Below are 21,069 nucleotides of genomic sequence, written 5' to 3'. Positions count from 1 at the left end.
AATTTCTATTCTAATTAAACTGGAGTGATTTGAAAACTCAAATCAGTCCAGTTATTTAGAAGAAAAATGTAAATCGTAGATCCTATTGAAAAGTACTTTCCTGACTTTTCACCTTTTACTGTTCTGCTAATGAAAATACCTATTGTCTACTTTAGAAAATGCAGCCAAGTCCTCGAAATGCTTCCATAACCTGTTTTAACTTTTACAGAAGTTTTCATAGCATTTTTTTCTATTGAATGAGCACTAAACCAAGAAGAAAATAAGGAATGACATAGAAATTCAGTATTCTGAGTTACTATTCAGAAATTCAGTATTCCTAAGTTACTTCACATTGACTAGTTAATCACAGTGAGCTCATGCTCTAGGTATTTTGTTGTTGTTTCTGTTATCATTGCTGTTGTTTGCTTTCCTCATCATGTTTTCTTGATTTTATTGGTTTTTACTTGGCTTAAATAATTTTCCAGACTGAGAGATCATTATCAACTGTTACACTTCATCTCTGCAGCTCAGTGCTACTTTCGTTTGCTTCTTTAGGGTCGTTTTTTGTATGGTTTGCAGATTTCTAATCAAAAGTTCTAAGGAAGTGGGAAAGGAATCTGTACTTTGACTCCTCCCTCATTCTGAAGAGTGTAGAAATGTAGACTGTAAGAGTAGTCTAATAGGGTTATTGGTCAGAAAAAGCACTCCTATTACAGAAATTAATGCTTTGCTTTCAGGATAAGTTGAATACAGCAGTACCTTAATTCCAACTGAGCTGCAGTATCTCTTTCCTGAACTTCTTTCCATAGTACTTCTGGTGACGGCAGAAAGGAGGATGAGAAATTTGCAACCACAGGGAAGCAGTGTAAACAAGGACAGAATCTCTTTTGATAGGAAAGAAGTATTTATTAAGAAAAAATTTAAACTTTCTTTTATTTTGAATATAAGCACTGGGAAGAAAAAGAAAGGGAACAAAAGGGGAAGAAAGACATCTTGATATATGAATTTAAAGACAAGAGAGACTTTACATTGCCCTCATGAGTTCAGTCCATTTAGGAGTTATACATACATCACCTTATTTCTGAAACAAAAAAAAATTATTTTCAACAAAAAATGTATCCAAATGTAGAAAAGGACAATGACCTCTTACTGCAATATGGGAGATAAGGTATATTCAAAATCATTAACAGCATATAAGTGTATTTTTAATTGCAAAAGTTTCAAATCACTGATGTAAATTGAAAGTCACAAATAGTGACAGGAGGAGGATGGTACTGTCTCTACTGCTAGTGAGAAGTTCCTTTTCTATGCTCTGTTTCCCCGAAGCTGATGGTAGATCCTGTTGGCTTTAACAGCGCTGTCCTCCAAGTTATCTTCATCTTGCCAATATTAAATATTGAGAATGTAAATTTTTTTTATTCACCTCAATATAATTAGGAGTTGAAGTGTTGGATTCTAGTTAGATTTATGGACGATCACTGTGTAGTTGTGAAGCCTCAGAACCAGTAACATCTTCTGCTCCTACTCTCCAAAGTACTGCAGCATGATAGACCATATACATTTTTAAGGTCTCATAAATAAGATGCTTTCCCCTATCCCCAAAAAAGTAACTATATTTTTCTACTTCTATTCTTTGAATTTTGCTATATTTTAAGCAGCATTCTTTATAAATCTGAGCAAATTTTAAATAATGTCTGAAGAACTTAGCCGTTTGCTACTGGGGAAAAAAAGGAGAATGTATTTCAACAATACAATTATGAATAGGACTCATCTTGCAGCTCTGCCTTGTTAGTAATACATAGTAATAGGATAAAATTTTGTAGGCAAGTTCTCTCATATTTATTTCAAAAATGCAAATTAAAAAGAAAATAAATATGCACATTTTATAGTACTAACTAGATTTGATTGGATTGCCTCATTCCAATGAGTGAAGGTTTCTTATGATCCCATGATAAAACTGCTGAGAAAGAGATGAGTCAATGTATGATATAAGAGTTCCTCATAATCCTTGGCAGCCCCAACCCATCAAAGAAAGGTTTCTAATTAAAAACTCTGCTCAGAATTTTCATTTGGCTGGTAGTGACAGGAAATTTCATTTCTTCACCTGAGAGTATTTGAAAACATTTTTGCTATCTGTCAGAAGGTAAAAGGCTCTAACTTAAGGCATACACTCCTGCTTCTACTTCAAAAATTGCATTGGTGTATGAAAATTGATTTTAGATTTGTCTTGCTAAATGCACTTAAGCTCTTTTTTAAAGCAGTTATTTTTTTTTTCTGGGAAGTACTGAATGAATCTAAACCTATTTAAAAGGAGTGCTAAACCAGTTTGAATAGAGAACACAGTACTTCTAACTAGATTAATTTAAGATTGACCTACTTACACATGTGTAGCTTTTTAAAACAGAGTAAGATTTAGAAGTAGCTCTTGGGGAAAACAAGGATGTTCTTGAGAGCTTAAGCTTCAAGCAGATTAGACACGATGCTTAATGTACCATTTGCTGACTGTAGAAATGTGGCTTTCAGAGGCAGAAAATGCTTGGCAAAATCTAGGCATAAGCTCTCTGTATATCAGTAGAGTTAGTTTGATATTCTTATCCTCACATTAATGAGGATATTTCCCTGCTGAAAAAGACCTGGAATTACTAGTGGATGGGAAGCTGGACATTAGCCAGCAATGTGCCCTTGTGGCCCAGAAAGCCAACTGTACCCTGGACTGCATCAAAAGAAGCGTGGCCAGCAGAGCAAGGGAGATGATCCTGCTCCTCCTCTATTTTGTGCTGGTGAGTCTCACCTGGTAAACTGCAGCCAAATGTGGAGTCCTCAGTATAGGAGAATGGACCTGTTGGAGCATGTCCAGAGGAGGGCGGCAATAATGGTCCAAGAGATGGAATACCTCTTCAATGAGGACAGGCTGAGAGAACTGGGGCTGTAAGTCTGGAGAAGAAAAGGCTCTGACTTTACCTGATAGCAGCATTTTGATATCTTAATGGGAGCTACAGGAAAAAAGGAGACAGACTCTTCAGCAGGGTCTGTGGAGATAGAACCACGGAAGTGGTTTAAAGCTTAAAGAGGGTAGATTTAGGTTAGATATAAGGAAAAAGTCTTTTACAATGAGAGTGGTGAGGCACTGAAACAGTTTGCCCAGAGATATGGTGGATGCTTTGTCACTGGAGTCTTGCAAGGTGAGACTAGATCAGGCCTTGGGTAACCTGATTTAGCTGCGCATGTCCCTGTTCATTGCAGGGGAGTTGGACTAAATGACCTTTAAAGTCCCTTCAACTCATGATTCTATGATTCTATAACTGCAAGAGAAATAGAAATGGTTACATGCGTGATTTTTTGTGGTAAATTTACTATTGCAACTACTACACAGTCTTGCAATTCTGAAGAAATCAGTCTTCTATTGAAACAAAAGAAAAAGCAAAACAAGGAAATAACAACAAGAAAAAAAAAAGGATGAAGTTCCATTGCAGTAAGTCAAATACTTTTACAGAAGTAATAGGTGATATTGGTGTGCATTTCCTTTTAAATATTGAGGATAATATGTTTGCTGAATGCTAACACCCTTGTGAGATACTGGGAACTTTATATGCATTAATCTGTTTTAAGAAGAAGTAAATATAAAACACTTTTCAAGGATCTTGTAATTTTTTTCTAACTCTTTAGTATTCCAAATGTAGCAAGTTTTGCAGACTTGAAAACAAACAAACAGAAAAGCCTACCCCTTTGTACCATGCAATTGATATTTCTTTCATTTTTGCCAACAAAAAACTTTTTGGGATGTCACGCAAATACAGTATCTTGTGTAAGATACTTGGTCTCTTGTTAGTGTGTAGGTTCTGCTGTATGTTGCTGTAAGCTTTGTGTTTGCAGCCAAGAAAAAAAATTATGAAAATCGTGATCTCTGAACTGCATAGATCAACTTGTAGTAAATTTTTTTTTGGCTGCCAATGTGGTTGTCACAGCGCAGCAGATATATGCTGCTGGAAATGTGAACCACTGGAGCTGTGAAAACTACATCTCCTAACAGAGCTCCGTGTCTCAAACAATGCATGTTATGTGAAATGGTTAGATATGAAGCAAGCTGATTATTTCAGATTAAAGGAAACTGTATTAAAATCTTGGTACTGTTTTCATAACTCACTTGCTTAATTGATCATATATGTTTGAATAAGCTTTTATTGATATTGGATTTGATCTGCAGACAATGTGACCCAGAGTCACTGCATGCTTATTTTTCATTTTTGTACTAGGTTTAATACGTGAAAGTTGCCTGTCCTCTTTGATTTTTTTGTGTCATACTTGTGTATATATTTTTAAACACAGATTTGACAGCACAGATTCCCAGAAAATATCCTACATGTTAATGTGGCTATTAGCTGATACCTAGGGAAGTGGATAAGAGCAGAGTAAGCATATGGCAGCAAAACACTACCATATTCATGCTTAGCTTCCAGCAATCTGTGGCTCATTGAATTTCTGAGCCAGAGGCCGTATTTTTGTGTTTAACAGCTTTGAGGGATTTCCTTTCATGAACTTGTGTAATCTGTTTTTGAACCTGTGTAAGCATTTAGTATCCACAACATCCTGTGGCAATGTGTTCTGTAGCTTAAGCAGATATGGAAAACTATCTTTTCCTGAATTTTGAACCTACCATTAACAAATTCAGTTTAGGTACACTGATAATTATCTACTGTGAAGAAGCAGTTTCCTAATCATTTTATATATGTCATTAATATTTTTCTGGTCCGCTGTCATATCTTGTTTTCAAGATAAAGAGGACTCAATTTATTTGTTTATATGTTTTGTAAGGTTAAAGCAGCCCAATTGAGTGCAAAATGAGAGAATTAGCAGTATTATAAATTAGCAAGCAAAAAAGAAACTATTAAATTTATAGTATTTCACAATAATGGAAGTGCCAAGATAATATTTAAAAGTTGCAAGTGGAGTATCTGCTGGTTCTTTTCATTTCAACCATTCCCCTTGATATCCAGGAATCAACTCATATGCAGGTAATGCTTTCTATTGCTAACCCTCAAGGCTTCCATTGCTTGAGATAGCAAACCAGTTGTTCCCCAGCTGTAAGTCATGTTGTACTGTTAGGACTGATCTGTTCTGAAGCTTCCCATACCTTACCTGGGTGCGCTCAATGTGCTACACTCACCTTATTCCATGTCAGTCCGAGATCTCACATAAAATGGTATCTTAGAAACATTCTGTTTGTACTTAAAAGTATCACTGTGGTATGCAGAGCTGTGAATGTAGAGCTGCACTCAGGAACAGAAAGACGCCTTCTGTTCTTGAAGAGGTGGAGAATGTTTTCAAAACCAACTGTAAGTGGCCATGGGTACTATGTGAGGACCCAGTCATTGGACATAGGACTGTGCAGACAAGTTAAGCAGGTCTGTCTGGTAGACCCACTGTACCTGATGGAAGCCAGATGTTGGAGAATACTAATCATTGCAAAGGTAATGAGCTCATTTTTAAAAAAAATTGTTATTAATTTATGTACTTACTGTTGCTGGTAGTTCTTTTGTTTGTTTGGTTTTGTTTCCATAGAACACCCATCTTTGAGAAAAGAGCTTTCCACAAACTCCGTGGGGGGTTGTGGATGCCGCATCCCTGGAGGCATTCAAGGCCAGGCTGGACGTGGCTCTTGGCAGCCTGGTCTAGTGTTTGGAGACCCTGCACATAGCAGGGGGGTTGAAACTAGATGATCATTGTGGTCCTTTCCAGTTCAGGCCTTTCTATGATTCTATGATTTATACATAATTAAAAGGAAAACTTGGTGGGTGAATGGCATCTTGTGTACAAATCCAGCCCAGTGTTCTGGATGTGTTTAGTTGGCTACTTGTAATATAGCCCGGGGGCTGTGAGACTGTAGTATTATGCTCTCAGATTTCTTTTTGGCCTAAAATTGTCAAGTGCACCATTATGTCAAACAAAAGAGAGGCTGAGGAGCTGAGGAGATATCTTTGCAATATTCTTAGTTAAAGCAATGGAAATGTAAACTGTTAAGCACATCTTACATTATGCTTTGATTATCTACAGATGCAAGGTGGTCTTTACACTGTGGCCAGACAAAAAGAGTTATGATGCAGACAGTAACCCAAAATGGCAGTGTAACCAAATCCACTAAGTTGCATATTGCTCCCATCATGCTGTAGGCAAAAATAAACCATTGCAAGCCTATGTGGACTAGGTAGGGAAGCTGCAAACTCAGTTATCCATCTAAACTTCAACTGGAGGTTGTTTCCCACATACCACGGCCAGTAGAACAAACTGCTTGGATTTGTCATCTGCCTTGTTTGCTATCAGCCAGCCTGAAACCACTAATGAAAAGTGTTAAAATTAAGCTGGCAGACTTTGCATAGAAATAAATGATGAAAGTTCACATTGTCTGTTATGTCAAATTCATTGCCAAGGAAATGTTTAGCTGACAGAGAGAACGAATTCTAGCAGCCAATTCTGTAACTATTGCAGCTACATTTAAAGAAAAGGGACTGAGCATGTCATTACTATTACGAGTTTTTTTTTTTTTTGCTTTTTATTTTTTTCAAAGAGGTCTTTGTCTCTAATATATGACCACATAATAATGAAAATTAGACATTACTAATGTCTTCCCAAGCTGGATTCAGTGGACCAGACAGCAGTATTATTACGTTAAGAATAATGAGCTATTGTGGGGAAATTTAGTTGAACAAGCTTTTGAAATTAAAAATACATCGAAGCTACTGATAGTTCCAAAATGATGATCATGATTTTTTTCTTCAGTATGCTACAAAAGGTCACTGTCAAGGATGGTTTTTTTCAGGCAGATTAATGTATTTTGAATGAGTGCATATATAAAATATGGGTCAGCCTCTTCATTATTGTTTTCACAGCCACATAACTCCTCACACATGGTTTTTGAGTGGGAACTACTGTAGAAAAAAAAAAAAAAAAAAAGGAAAAAAAAAAGCTTTCTTGCTAAGTGAAGCATGTAAAAATCTATATTCTTAAATGTGCTAGATCACCTTTATAATCACAAATAAATTGCCATACATAGAAAATAAATTAAAAAAAAAAAAAAAGTTTGAAATCATATTTTTATCACTCTGAGATAGTAGTAGAAATAATTTAGGAAGGAGAATTATCTGTGATCCTCAAACTCTCTGACCAGACAGAAAGTTCTGTTATTTGAAGTAGGCATTTGTCTTGGCACCCCAATTCTCAAGTGATCTAAAGAAACCTTTTCTCCAAGACAGCAGCTTTACAAAATTTGAATTTTTTCCCCGCAGGCATGCTATAGGATATCATTATTGCATTGACTCCTTCTCTTCCGTATGTTTTCAGGGATTAAAGGGAATTTGAAAAATCACATTCCTGATTACCCTGGAAAATGTCACATTTTACCGAGAGAATAAGACAAGAACCTTATAATAAAAATATTTATTTATCTATTAGGCAAAATATTAACTGATTGCTGTTGCAAAAGTAGAACGTAAGTTAATCTTAAAATATTAAAAAATGTCATATTATACATTTATAAAAATTAGTGTACAATTTTCTAATGAAAGACTTTCATGTCTGTGTTCTCCAATCCAGAAACTAGGTAAAACTTGTGCTTTACCTTGGCAATTCTTCATGTCACAATACACAAATCGTATGTTCTTGAGGTCTTTTTTTTTCCTTCTTAATCTATATTTAGACTTCATGAGAGGCTTGGGTTTCAAAAAAATGCTGAGCAGCTAACACTGGTACCTGGCAACATCTAAATAAACATCTAAAACAGCTAAAATATCTGGTTGGGAAAAAGGTGAAAACAGGAAGATCAAAAAGAATGAGTTAAATTAAAAAAACAAGACTGATTTGTGCAAAATATTTTGTTGTAGCAGACAAATTTAAGTCACTAGCTCAAGTAAATGATGAATGTTTCCTGATTTTGTTCACAGAATAATTAAATCTGTAAATTGTACTTTTATAATTAATGTTTTGCCATGGGCTTAAATGAAAAAACCTAAGTCAGAAACCAGCAGACTTCAGTGGAGAGGAATCCATCTGACCTGAAGTTGATGTTTATGTCTGAGTTAATCTCATGGAATCCCTTTGTAGTGAGAGTAGAGATATATTGCCTGCAGTGTTGAAACCATGCAATTTCAGATGAGAAGAACTGAAGTGATAACTAATTTCAAATAATAGCACTTGTTGTGGTACACATAAATCTTTCTCTTCAGGAGAGATGTCTGATTTGGGAATGGTTCAGTATTACGCTCAGGAAAGATGGTTACCAGTGCACCTTCTCCTGTGGTGGGACAGCAAACACTCTCCTGTTGGTCTAAATTTGGTAACACACAAAAGAATTGCCCTGCTTACATTTTGAATGTGTTGCTGGTAATATTTTAATATGTAAAGGCATATATATATTTACTTTCCCTTACTGTAAGATTAATACATAGCTCCTTTCTACTGATACAGCTTGTGAACTGATGCAAAGTAGGTTAATTGAGACAATCACTGTATACTCAGAAAACTGAAGTTAAGGAAGTAATGTTGCATAGGATTAATGTTGCTGGCATTGTAGCATGTTGCTACATGTATGCATAATGTAGCATACATTATGGCATGTAGCTGGCAGCTAGCAGTTCTAGAAGAAGCAATAAAAATATTAGGACCTAAGCTTCAGAAAGATCTAACAGCTGCAATATGTACCAGCAGACAGTCCTTAGCTGGTTTGTGTTCTTAATGACTGCTTGTGTTACTAACAGGGCTGGCCATGGTGGCTGCACAGGGGGAAAGTAGTGGTTCCAGGCTTGCTTGAGCACAGAATGTGGTAGACCAGCTGTGGGACCAGTGTTTTGAGCCTACCAGGGCTCCTTACAAACAGAAAGGAAAGTGAGCTAGGATGGATGGCCATGGTCAAGCTCTGGCCAGTCTATCATGCCTGTGTTCAAGTCTCTCTCCAGCACATCTATGAGCTTTAATCCTGGAGAATGCTCTGCACAGCTGGTTCTCAGGCATCTCCATGTTGATGACAAGACTCCCTGGTGCCAAAGTGACGTCATTCTCCAAGTGCCTCACTTACTCCTCTATCTAAAGTAAACCAAACAAATATATAGATATATTCACGGATAACGGCAGATTTATCCAGTAGATCATAGCATTTCATATAAGTAAATTTTAACAAAGTAGAAGATTTGTCTTTCTGTCACTTTTCCCATTTTTATGATCTCCAGATTAGCGTTGTCTCAATTTAAAATCTAATATATATACTTGGATCAAGCTTCCCTTTGAAGTCTTCGGGTTTCTCAGAAAACATATCTGCTTCTCAGATCAGAGAAATTTTAATGATTTTTTCCTTCTTGTAATCACTTTGACAGTTAAGATTCAAAAATCCCAGTTCTGTCATCATCTGACCAAGAAAAAGAATATAGACAATCCTATCATGACTTTTTTTTAATGCGTATGCTTAAACAATAAAATAACAATGAACTATTCACATAAAATTCCTAAATAAATATGCAATGCTATGTTACTTCATCTTAAAAATAAATCTAAAGGTCATATAGATGTGTTAAGCTGGGTAGGATAATAACCTGTTTTTGATTGCTTTAGTGTGAATTAAATTAGAGGATAATATAATTGCTCTCGGTAGTTTAACTGAAACTGGGTAAAAAATTATCTCTGCAGAGAGCCAACACAACCTTTATATATAAATTACATTCTACATCCTCCTATTCTGGTGATTTCAATGATCTGTAGGACCCTTGCAGATTTCTGCCCCATGGCAAGTTACATCTATTGTGAATATTGACAGCATGACTTTGACCTTCCTCCTAGTAATTACATGTATTTTTCTTTATAGTAGAATACACAGGACATTAGGGGAAATGGAGAAAAAAAGAGTATCTCTTCAGTATAAAAGCAGACAGTGTATTAGCATGGCATCATTTTAGCTGGGAGGCTTAAAGTCAAAATCTACATTTGTTGTTGTTAAAGGCAAGGATTTCACTTTAACAGGGACTCAGTCACAATTAAATCCCTTTTATTTTTATCTTCACCCAGTCAGTGTGTGGTACCAACCAGCTATAGAAAATTGTTCATTTCCTTCACATGAATGACCCTCAAGGACAGGACAGTGGAAGCTGAAAAATGTGATACATGCTCTTGTACATCTCTTGTCTACCCAAACCTTTGGTCCTAGCATAAGATCTCACAGCCTTCAGAAAGGAGTTAGTTTTCTGTTCCCACAGCAACAACAACAACAACAACATCAACAACAAAAAAAAAAAAAAAAAAAAAAAAGAAAAAAAACAGAAAAAATGAGAAGATAGGAAAGATCATTAATAAATAAGATTTCTACAGTATTAGCAGCATTGATACTACTGGGAAAATAGAGTAAAAGTTAGCAACCTCATCATTTTTGTACTCATAAAATTAACCATTGTCTTTTAAAACACTTTCACTGGTGTGGACTTGAATGAAATTGGTTTATAAGTATTTTTTACTTGCAAATTGCAAAATTCCAATATAATTAAAATGTGATTATTTTTAAAAAGTAGTATCTAAAGGTACTAATGAGCACACGCAAAACAGAGCTTCAGTCTGCTAACTGGTATTACTTCATTACTGTCTGAATGCAAATGTCATCTGACAGAAGTATAAAAATGCAGTAGTGTACCTGCATGCTAAAGAAACTAGCTGCAGGAGACAGATGGAAATTAATCCCAGGAGATACAGATTCAGTATAAGTGTAGATGTTATTAGTATTTTAGGCTCGCTGTCACAGCAGTTTCCTCAAAGCATGAAATAAAGCCCTAAATTTCATATTTGCAGAAAAAACACACATATATGACACCTTTCTGGGGAATGCTATACTCTTGTGCCTTTCTTACCTCCCCCAGGATAATTTCCAGCTGCTTGATTTTTCTATTTTTGGAGAAGCTGGTATTGATTCATGATTCAGAATATTTTGTGAAGTTGTGAAGTAATTCTACCCATTTCAAGCTATTTACTAGAAAATTGCAAAATGCAAATATGTATGGGGGATGCTCTGAAAGTAGTGCCTCCTATTTTATATAGGCCCGTGATGTCAGAGATGGATGTTGATAGTATGGCAGTAGAGGTTGAGCCTTCCCACCAATATTCCACGATATTTTGTTGCCCTATGACCGATGACAGCAGGGGGGCAGTCTGACCAAATGGCATCTGACAAGAAAGTGCATATAAAGTAAAGGTGTGTCATTGAATTCCTCCATGTGGAAAAAAATGGCACTCATTGACTTTTATTAATGCTTTCTGAAGATTTATGAAAAACAGTGGTTGTTAACACAGTAAGGTGATGGGTGCTGTGTTTCAGCAGTGGCAACAGCAACAGTCGGTCACCTGTGCTGGTGTAGATTTTTACAAGCACAGTTTGCATCCTCTTGTTCGTGGATGGTGAAAATACATAGTTAATGGTGGTGACTGTTGAAAAACTGTTTTGCAGCTGAGAATTTGTTCTATGAAGTAGTATATTTTTTCTTTTTGTATCTGTCAAAATGAAAATAAATAAAGGACATTACTTTCAGAGCAACCGAGAGACTAGTAATAAAGTAATAAAGCAGTAAAGTAATAAAGCAGAAATTCTTAGTTTCTGCATGTCCTGCCTTCTAAAGCAGAGGCTGACCTATATGTGGGCTCCATTCAAAGACGTTACTGATCAGCATCCTGACTATATTATACCCACGATATGCAGAACCAGTACAATATTGGCTGAAAGGGCATACACAGCTCACATGTCCTTAGCAAATCTCAGCGATGATCATTGACTGAGTCACTAAGACAGTCCTGCCTATAGTGATATTCCCTTGCCAAACTACAAACAAGCATGTTTAAATTTCACAATAATATTGGTCTGTTTAAAATAGAATATTTTTAAAAGAAATGTACACATGGGTGTAAGTATACTAAATTATACCCTAAGTATTCTTTGTGTATAATGAACTGCTTGTTTCTAGATTACTCACATCAGTAAATCAATTTTCAAATACTTTGTGATATATATTATGTAACATAATAACAAAGTAAAAGTAATACATTTGTATATCACTCATTTTTATCGCAGTGGAAAAATGGCTAAAAAGAGTTGTTGAAAATACACTGTGTTCACAAAATAAGTACATTAAATCCACATAGAAATTAAATACACTGTATAATATGCATTTAAAAAAAAAGCTTTACTCTTATTTTCTCAAAGATACTACATCATCTCAGCTCTTCCATTTCACAAAAAATTCTTCCCCAGACAACTGAAATTCAATGTCTGATAAAAGTCTGAGATAACATCAAGCAATGACATATGATTTTGTAGGCTGGGAAATGTGGCACCTTTATTTGGGTAAGAGTATGCCTATGATTTATATTTAGGATCATGTATACTCTCTATATAGCATGCATATACTGTGTTTATGTAAGTACATACATAATGTATATGCTGTATTGTGCTAAGGTCACAGAGAAAAAGAATCTTCTTTTATCACTGTTGAAATATTACATTCAAAATTCTGTACTCTCTGGAAATAATAACAAAGATATACAACTTCAATTTTTTTCTGTGTGCTATGCACAGGAAGGATATTTTCAAAATTTTGCAGCTTTTCAGCAAGTTTGGATTAGTAACTTTTGTTTCGTGAGTCAGTGGTATGAATGAAGAGATTATTGGAAATGCGAAGTGTACAAACTTCAGACAAGTTCATGGGCAACATATAATATTTTCTGATGAACAACAAAGTTGATTTTGGGGTACTGCCTTGTTCTTAATAGAATTGCAACAGAAGTACAGATGAACGTTTCATATTCACATGGATTTAATCTGAAATCTTCTATCTGTACCGTGTGAAAAATGAAGTAGAGTAATCTTTGTAAAAATAACCAAAATAGTGTATAAAATATTTTGGTAGTTTTCCAGTTTGTTTCTCATTTGAAATTCAGCCTCTAGATTCTTTATGTATTTCTCTGGATATAGAAGTTGTCAGAATTTAGGTTATATGACATTTAAGCCTCTGAGAACCTTTGAGCTCGCAGTATGTTGTAGCAGTATGTAGCATGTACTGTCACATGCCAAGAAAAACCAAGTGACAAACCCTAGGGTGTCATTTAGTGTTACACCAACCAAGTCTGACCAAGATGGTCAAGACATGAATCTAAGGGTTGCTAAGCCATTAAGGCATTACTTATCTAAATTAAGCTCATATACCAATTAAAACAGGAAATAATGTCTCCAGAACTTGCATTTATTTATAGCTTGCTTTGGACAAACATATTGGCTTTATTTTCTCCGCAGACATGAAAAAATGGTGTATTAGCTATTAGTTTCTCTGTACACCATGCTCCACAGTGTTGGCTGTTGAATATTTGATATATTAATACATATTTATATTCTTGAGTTTGGGCAGTGATTGTAAAGTCAGGCAGATTTAGTGCCTAAAATAGTTTATAGCCTCAGAGAAAAGTGTCAGTATAAAAATAATCATTTTGCCTTAGTTCCTTACACACAGTATTTTTTTCTTTCTGAAATCAAACCTGAGTAGAATAAGAAAAACAATCACAATCTGTTTTAACCTATACCCTGTCTATTCTAAATCCCTATACTAATAACATAAGAACAGAGATGCAGATATTTCATACTTACGAAATATATTTTGAAATATTTCTCTTCTGCTTTGTCGATAAATATAACAAGATATAACTGAGACTATCACAATGAATATTCACCACTGTATACTCTGAAGTGGCAGCTTTTAGTTTAAAAGCCATCATGGCTGCATGTAGTTTAACTGCTACTCATGACTTTTTAAAATTTTTGAGATAGTGCTTCATTTTAACAAGTAGACTGAAATATGTGTTTTTTACTTGGATAATGGTATATAGAATCATTTGTGATTCTTTCATTCAATGGCAGGGACTGCAAGTGTTTAAAAAAGATACTCAATGCCAATATGGTAGACAGAGTTGATATGAATATTCACTTGCCTGTGCACTTCATCTTTCTCAGAACACTGACCAAGGAACTATATATTTTATCTACCTTGAAGTCACTAGTATTCTTCTATGCAGTCTGGAGAGAAAGAAGGAGCGTTCTCAGCGGTAATAGTAACACTGTGATGCTCAAGGCAAGTCTGCTTTCAAAATCAAAGGGGTCTGAGTAATTATTGCTGAACTGTAGAAATCTGATTATATACAAGAGACAAAGAATAGAAACTATGGCAGTAGTGAGTCTTACCTGCAGTGGTCTCATGCAGCACATCTTGAACTGGTTTAAACTTCAGTTTCAACTGTACTGAGTTATTTGGGTCAGTTTAAATTCAGGATGCCCTGGAGACAATCATGACTCTTGATGGAAATTATTATGAATAATGGGTCTATTTGACTATAAGTAGAAAATATGTTCCCTGTTAAATTACTCTGTCACCCCAGGCAAGAATATTATTCTCCCAGCTTTTTCCTGTGACCTTCTTCCTTTTCTCCTTATGTGCTTCCTCCAAGGGCTGCTCTGCCTCTGGTTTACCTCGTTTTATGGCTCCCCTGATGTCTACATGTTGCATTACAGAAGTTGGAAATTATCACAGTCCCTTTTTCTGTTTTGGGTTTAGGCTATATAACTAAGGAGGGCCTCCTTGGGGAGGAGAGGAGGGCCAAGCAGGTGCTGAATACTTATTATTTTATTCTTGCTTAATAACCCCACCCAAAAGATGTAGGAAGAAAGATAAATGGCCACCCTTTGTGTAACACCTGTTTTCTGACATAGTCCCATTATCACTTAGAAGTAATTTGGAGGTACCTTGCTGTACAAACATTACATATCATCCTGGAAAGAAAATATGCCACTAGATCACGGTGTGTTTATTTGTTTCCTTTTCGCTGTGTAATTCAAGGGGCCTCAAGATCAGCATTAAACAAGATACAGGAATTTCTGCAGGTCTCTATAAGGACACATTGTTGACTAAGAACCTAAAAATCTATTGATCGTTCATGCATTGCATAAAAGTGGCACAATTAGAGTGAAGAAGTAGATGCTTCCAAGGCTATTTTATAGTGTGGTTTTGTGAAATTTTAGAAATTGTTACAATTTCACCTCCCAGTTCCTCATGTTGAATAGTAGAGTTGAATACCACGTGTAAAACGTTCTTTAATTTATTGATATTGACCAGTGTAACCTTGTGGTAGAATCAAATATCAATTTGAAACCATGTGAAAATAGTTCAATAAGTGCTGTGTACAACTTGTTAGCTTTATTATTGATACAAAGACTTAGACCAGTTAATATTCTTAACTATGATGAGAGAAACCAAGGTCAAAGAGGAATTAGCTTTTTGCCACACATGATGAGGAAAAGGAAGTTCAATCTTATACAATTTAATGCCACATAAATTATTCATTCTAATAAACCTATGCTGAAACTCTAACTTTCATAAAATTCAGAAAAGAATTGTGAGCCTTGTCATAATATAATGGCTATGGCACAGTAACATCTTCTTCCTTCATGTCTTTTCATCAATTTATTGTTATTAAGGGATTTTAATTATTTCATTGTGAGTGAATTAATGCCTTTACAGATTTGCTCCTGTGTGTCACTTATAATGCTAAGGTTAACTACAGAAACTGTGGATTATTCATATGAGATGATGTCAAGATCAGTTTTGACTGGATATAGAAGGGCAAATTCAGGTATCAAAAACACTCCTGACAGGGACAGTCAAGCTCCTCAAGCCTATTACAACAGTGCACTAAAAATCTTCTTTGCTATATAAAGAACTGCATCAAATATATATAGATAATTGAGAAAGTATTTAATCTGAAAACCCATAATTATAAATGATAGGATAAACTCTGCTCATTTCTGAATGCATATTATGTCAGATTAATTTTTGAAAGACGTGATTTTTTTCTTCACAGTTATACTGATAAAAAAGCATAAGCATTTAGTTTTCATATTTCTGGATTAAGAATCAGAAAGGCATGAAAAGACTGTCAACTAAGAACAGAGTTTTAGCTATGACTATTTCCAAGCTTTCAATCAAACATTTATTTTTCAAACATCAGCATGTCTCCGAATATCATTAAGATATCTACTGCCAAGTGTTTCTCTGTTCGTATGTACCTGGGAGAAAGTTTATTTCTTCATGTCAGCAAGAGAAGACACTTGAAAAATTGAAATGCTGTCAACTATAACTTCAAGGTTCTATAAATTGATACATATATATATATTTCCTAAATCCAGTGTTTACCATTATTATTGTATTATATAATTCTTAGCATTCCAGTGCTAGCAGTGGAATTAACTATCTACCTCCAAAGATTGTACAGAATGTAGAATATGAGTAAATGTTGAATATTTATTTTTTCATCCTAATATACAGTTCTGTACTAGGCCACAGAATAAGCTACTTCATTTTTCACCACTTATAATGGCATTTCAATAAGAAACTACCTACTGTGGTTAGGACCCCTTTACCCCTTTCACCTATGTCCAGCCTTCTAAAAGTTCAGCATAAGATGGTTATCTAGAAAAATTCTTATGTCAGTCAGACAGGAACACACTTCTGAGGAATGATTCCTGCTATTCCTAAGTGAAAATGAGCAATACCCAGGATGTGAAAAACTTTTTTTCCAAAGTCTATTACAAATTGATTATAGTCAGAATCTGTACAAAAGACTCATGAAATGATATGCTGAAGACATAATGAATAAAAATGAATACCATAGAAGTCTAACTCTGAAACTTTTATAGAAACAGTTGCATTTACTTTAATTTGTTTTTTCAGAGTTTACGGTAAAACTTCTAAAATTTCTAATTTTTCCAATAGTCTGTAATAAAAATTAAATGTAGATTTTTGGAAGGGAAAAGCTAAAGTGTGCGATGAGTCTATAGCATGAGTCTGACATTTGATTGTTTAGATCTATATATATTCTGTTTTGAGAAGGACAGCAAGACATCCATATTTTCCACATTGGTATTTCAATTATGGTGATGCAGAAGTGGACAACATGTGCAAATAATCAGCAGGGGCCTGACTGCAAGCATTTGAATGACTAAGTTCCCTGTAGGGTCCGTCCCACATAGGTAGTTCTCAGTTTATAAAGTTAACTACACACAGCAGGGATATTTACCTTTTGGAACTATATCTTGATGCAGTCATTTTCACTTAGGCTAATCACACCATAAACCTATATCTAAAGTTATACACAAGATTAGATGCCAGCTATGGCACTTGAATGTTGTTCTAATTATGTGCATTAGCTAAATAAATAAGCACACTTGTGTTATCTATAAGCGTATCATATATAACATGTAACAACAATAAAAATTAACAATTTTTAACAATTACCTTCATGATTTGCTAAGTATCAATGAGTAAAATCAAATTCAATGAAAATGTCTTTCAAGTGAAGAGTGCTCCACTTGTGTTATTTATTTTACTATACTCACAGATTCAAAGACTGTTTTCCTTTCTTCTCTCCATAGGAAATGATCTGTTTCTAGTTGCTGTGCATGAACTGGGACATGCTCTGGGCTTGGAGCACTCTAATGATCCCACAGCAATTATGGCTCCTTTTTATCAGTATATGGAAACTGACAACTTCAAACTACCTAATGATGATTTACAGGGCATCCAGAAGATATATGGTATGTCTCGTTTTAATTAGGAAACTTGAACATTTTCGCTTAAGAATGGTTGAGAATCTCCTGTTCACACCATCTCTAAAAAAAAAAAACTGTTGGGGCATCCTCTGCCACTTGCTGTCCCAAAATCTTCTTTCTGTGATGGCCAAAGATTATGGTGAAGCTCTTTTGCTTGGTTACTTTTACTTGGTTTTACTTGGTTTCTAACTGTTCATAATTTGCATTCAAATTTGCACTCAGCTGGAATGGTAATCTTAAAAGTTCTAAAAGACCGTAAGGAAAATATCTGCAAAAGAATTCTGATCTTTTAAAATATTAAGGCATGCAAGTTTCAACCATAGTAAGCTTATTTCTGAAGTACTAAAAACACATATAGTAGTATGAATTGACTACTTCTCAGTTATCAAATGATTGGGAATAATCATTAATTATAATTGATAATATAAATATAATCAATAATTAAATAGTTCCCTGAATAGATTGATTTTGAGGTCTAAAAAAACCCTTCGTTGTAACAAGTATAGAAATGAATTCTGCATGAACTTGAGAAGGCAAAGTAACTGAAAATTGTAAATGAAACCAAACCAAAGCAATACCTTTATTCTGTCTATGGGCTGAATCTAAAATTAATACCTGTATTATTGTTTCTGGCATTTCCAAAGCCATAATTTTATTCCTGATTTTAAAAAACTGATTCTGTAGATATTTATTAAGCAGTTGGAAGTTTTTGTTGTTGCTGTTTGATTTGTTTATTTTAATATACATTTTCCTACAATGAAAAAACTGTTCTGCCTCTATCTATATTGAGATATCTGTATAGTCTATTTATGCCATGCATCCAGTATGTATAATTTGGACCTACCTTGTTTAATATTCTCCAGTTCATTTTGTATCAGATTTAGTTTTGTGCTCAAGGTTTCTTTCAGTTTAGAAGCTAAACTGAATATTATTAGGTGCATTCCTTACTCATCTGTACTGCTACGAAGGCCAACTATGTTGGTAGAGAAAAACAGTACTGCTAATTAGAACTTTCCTACCACTGTTTTATGTTTTATATTAACAAGCTTTTTAAATATCATATTAGCAAGCACTGATATATGTTTTCATAAAGCTTAAATAGTAGTTTAAAAATGATTGGCTTAGCAAGTTTTTTGTTGTTTTTTCCTGTGTGATTAGCTAAAGGGAAGGTTGTTTCTCATGAGCTCAGTTGGTAGTCTAGACTTAAAGGCTAGACACCAATACTTTGCCAAAAACTAACCACTAAGCTCTAACAGCTGTGGGCTATACATTTGGAGAAGTGTGTTACCCCTGGGAAGTAATGTCTGACATCACTAGCAAATAGCATACAAAAACTTTGGTTTGGGGTTACAATCTTTCCAACATTTGCTACTGCACACTGATTCCTTTGCTCCCTTTAAAATGAAAAGATGATTGGGAATCGTATGACAATAAAAATGTCATACCTATTAAAATAATTACTTTGATCTGCAATTTTCCTCCAAACACCATTATTCACTGTAAATTATAAATGCCGCAAATTTTAAAACTGTGAATGAAATAAATGCTATTAAATTGGATGACAACCATTCACAGAGTTTACCATTTCCTTATATAGTCAATATTTTTCTCAGAAAACTATGCTTATTTTGAATAAATACCAGAAATTCAAAGGGCATTTATGCAGTTTTAGGGTTTTCTTATTGTTCAAATGTCTTTCTGAACCTAGTCATGCAAATTATATTTTGAAATCAAAATTGATTGTGTATTTAAATGATTTGAAGGCAGGGCAAAATAGAATGAGCTAAATTAGCACATTCATCTTGTTTCCAGAAATATCACTGTTCCAGTGGGAGCTTCCTATCTCTTTATAAATAGAAAACATGAGTAAATGTAGTAATACATGATGAAAGGGAAAGATAAACTGAAATGAAAGTAAAGCATTATGCCATTAGAATTATAAAAAGCATTTGCCTGAGAAGCCCCTTTGACTTTTGAACAGAGAAATTATGAGTGGGACACTTATTTGCCATCAATTCCTCGTATATTATGAACAAAAATGTGCTTGCTAGAAGAAAAAGGGTTTTAAAATATTATACAATTAGTTTTAATTGTAGTTTTTAATTTTTGTTTTAGCTATTCCTTTTCAATTTATCTTCAGAAATTCTTTTAATCACTAGGTGTCTAGCTTTGTTAAAATCACTGACAAATGGAAATTTAAAATTAGACATAATTAATTTAACTTTGAAGAAAATTTGTGAATTAGAGTCTTTGTTTATGTGGATGCCTGTGATTTGAATTCCAGTTTCAAGAACATTTAGACATAGCAAGGAGTATTGTGGAAAGCTAGGAAGGTATCCTGAAAAAGATACTAATATGCCTACAAATTGGGTCAGCAGTAATTATATAGGTATATACAGGCATATGTGAATTGATAGGTAGAAGAAAAAAGATGACTTGAAAGCATTGGTTGACGATGTTTTGATTAGGAAAGGGTTCATAAAGGTTTCATAAAATAGGCAATGATTTGGTCTTGAAATTTCTTATTCAGTTGGTATGCAATGAATTACTTCTCATCTGAAATGATAGTGGAATGTGCAACCTTTGCAGATTTTTGGAAAGATGATACTGAATAGTGAAAAATAATTATTTTCTTCATTAATGCCTTAGTTCTGTAGCACACCTTCATTATACCCTTTAACAGCATGGGAGTGGCAGATCACTTTTTTGATTTCCCTTCCACTGGAGGTTTTACACTGCTTAGTTTTTTTGTTTGTTTCTCTCTTTCCTTTTTCTATTCCTTCTTGAAATGCCACTGATTGGCAAATAAATTACATCTTGCTGCCATTTTTAAAGGTCCACCTGACAGGATCCCACCACCAACAAGACCTCTGCCAACAGTGCCACCTCATCGTTCGATCCCTCCAGTAGACCCACGGAAAAATGACAGACAACCTAAGCCTCCCCGGCCACCCACTGGTGACAAGCCTTCCTATCCTGGGGCCAAACCTAACATCTGTGATGGGAACTTCAACACTTTGGCTATTCTTCGTCGGGAAATGTTTGTTTTCAAGGTAGGAGGCTGTGAATTTTTCAGTGTTACTTCAACTGTCTGCATTTATTCTTTTTTTATTTTTAAAAAAGCAAGATCTCATTCACCATGACTCCACTTTCCCAGCCTTCTCGCAGTTAGAAAGTTTGAGAAAGAAATTAAAAAGTAAATATACACATGGTTTAAACATCTAGCAGACGGCTGCTGTAATGTTCTAAATTGGGAAAATGCACATGTCGGCAGAAACCGTAATGCTTCAAAATGTAAAGGTAAATAAATTCTGCATGTTATGAAGAGATAAAAAAGCATAACTCATAAGTAGGAGGCGGTAAGAATGACTCTGTTGGGAAAACAGCCACGTCCAGACATATAATAGATACTGTATGTCTTTAATTCT

At 34.8% G+C, this 21,069-nt stretch overlaps 1 protein-coding gene across 1 annotated transcript in view; it reads left to right on the top strand.

Moving 5' to 3' along the window:
• Positions 1 to 21,069, top strand: part of MMP16 (matrix metallopeptidase 16) — a 172,977-nt gene that overhangs the window by 114,448 nt on the left and 37,460 nt on the right. Inside the window, exons 5-6 of the mRNA XM_042870279.1 lie at positions 17,465 to 17,626; positions 20,477 to 20,694. Coding sequence (XP_042726213.1) covers positions 17,465 to 17,626; positions 20,477 to 20,694 — 380 coding nt within the window. The remainder of the gene's footprint in view (positions 1 to 17,464; positions 17,627 to 20,476; positions 20,695 to 21,069) is intronic.

This window comes from Lagopus leucura, unplaced genomic scaffold, assembly GCF_019238085.1.
Source record: "Lagopus leucura isolate 7727_CA_CO unplaced genomic scaffold, USGS_WTPT01 Super-Scaffold_100002, whole genome shotgun sequence".
Classification (NCBI taxonomy): Eukaryota; Metazoa; Chordata; class Aves; order Galliformes; family Phasianidae; genus Lagopus; species Lagopus leucura.
The sequence above is the reverse complement of the archived record's forward strand: the minus strand, read 5'-3'. Positions and strand labels throughout refer to the sequence as shown.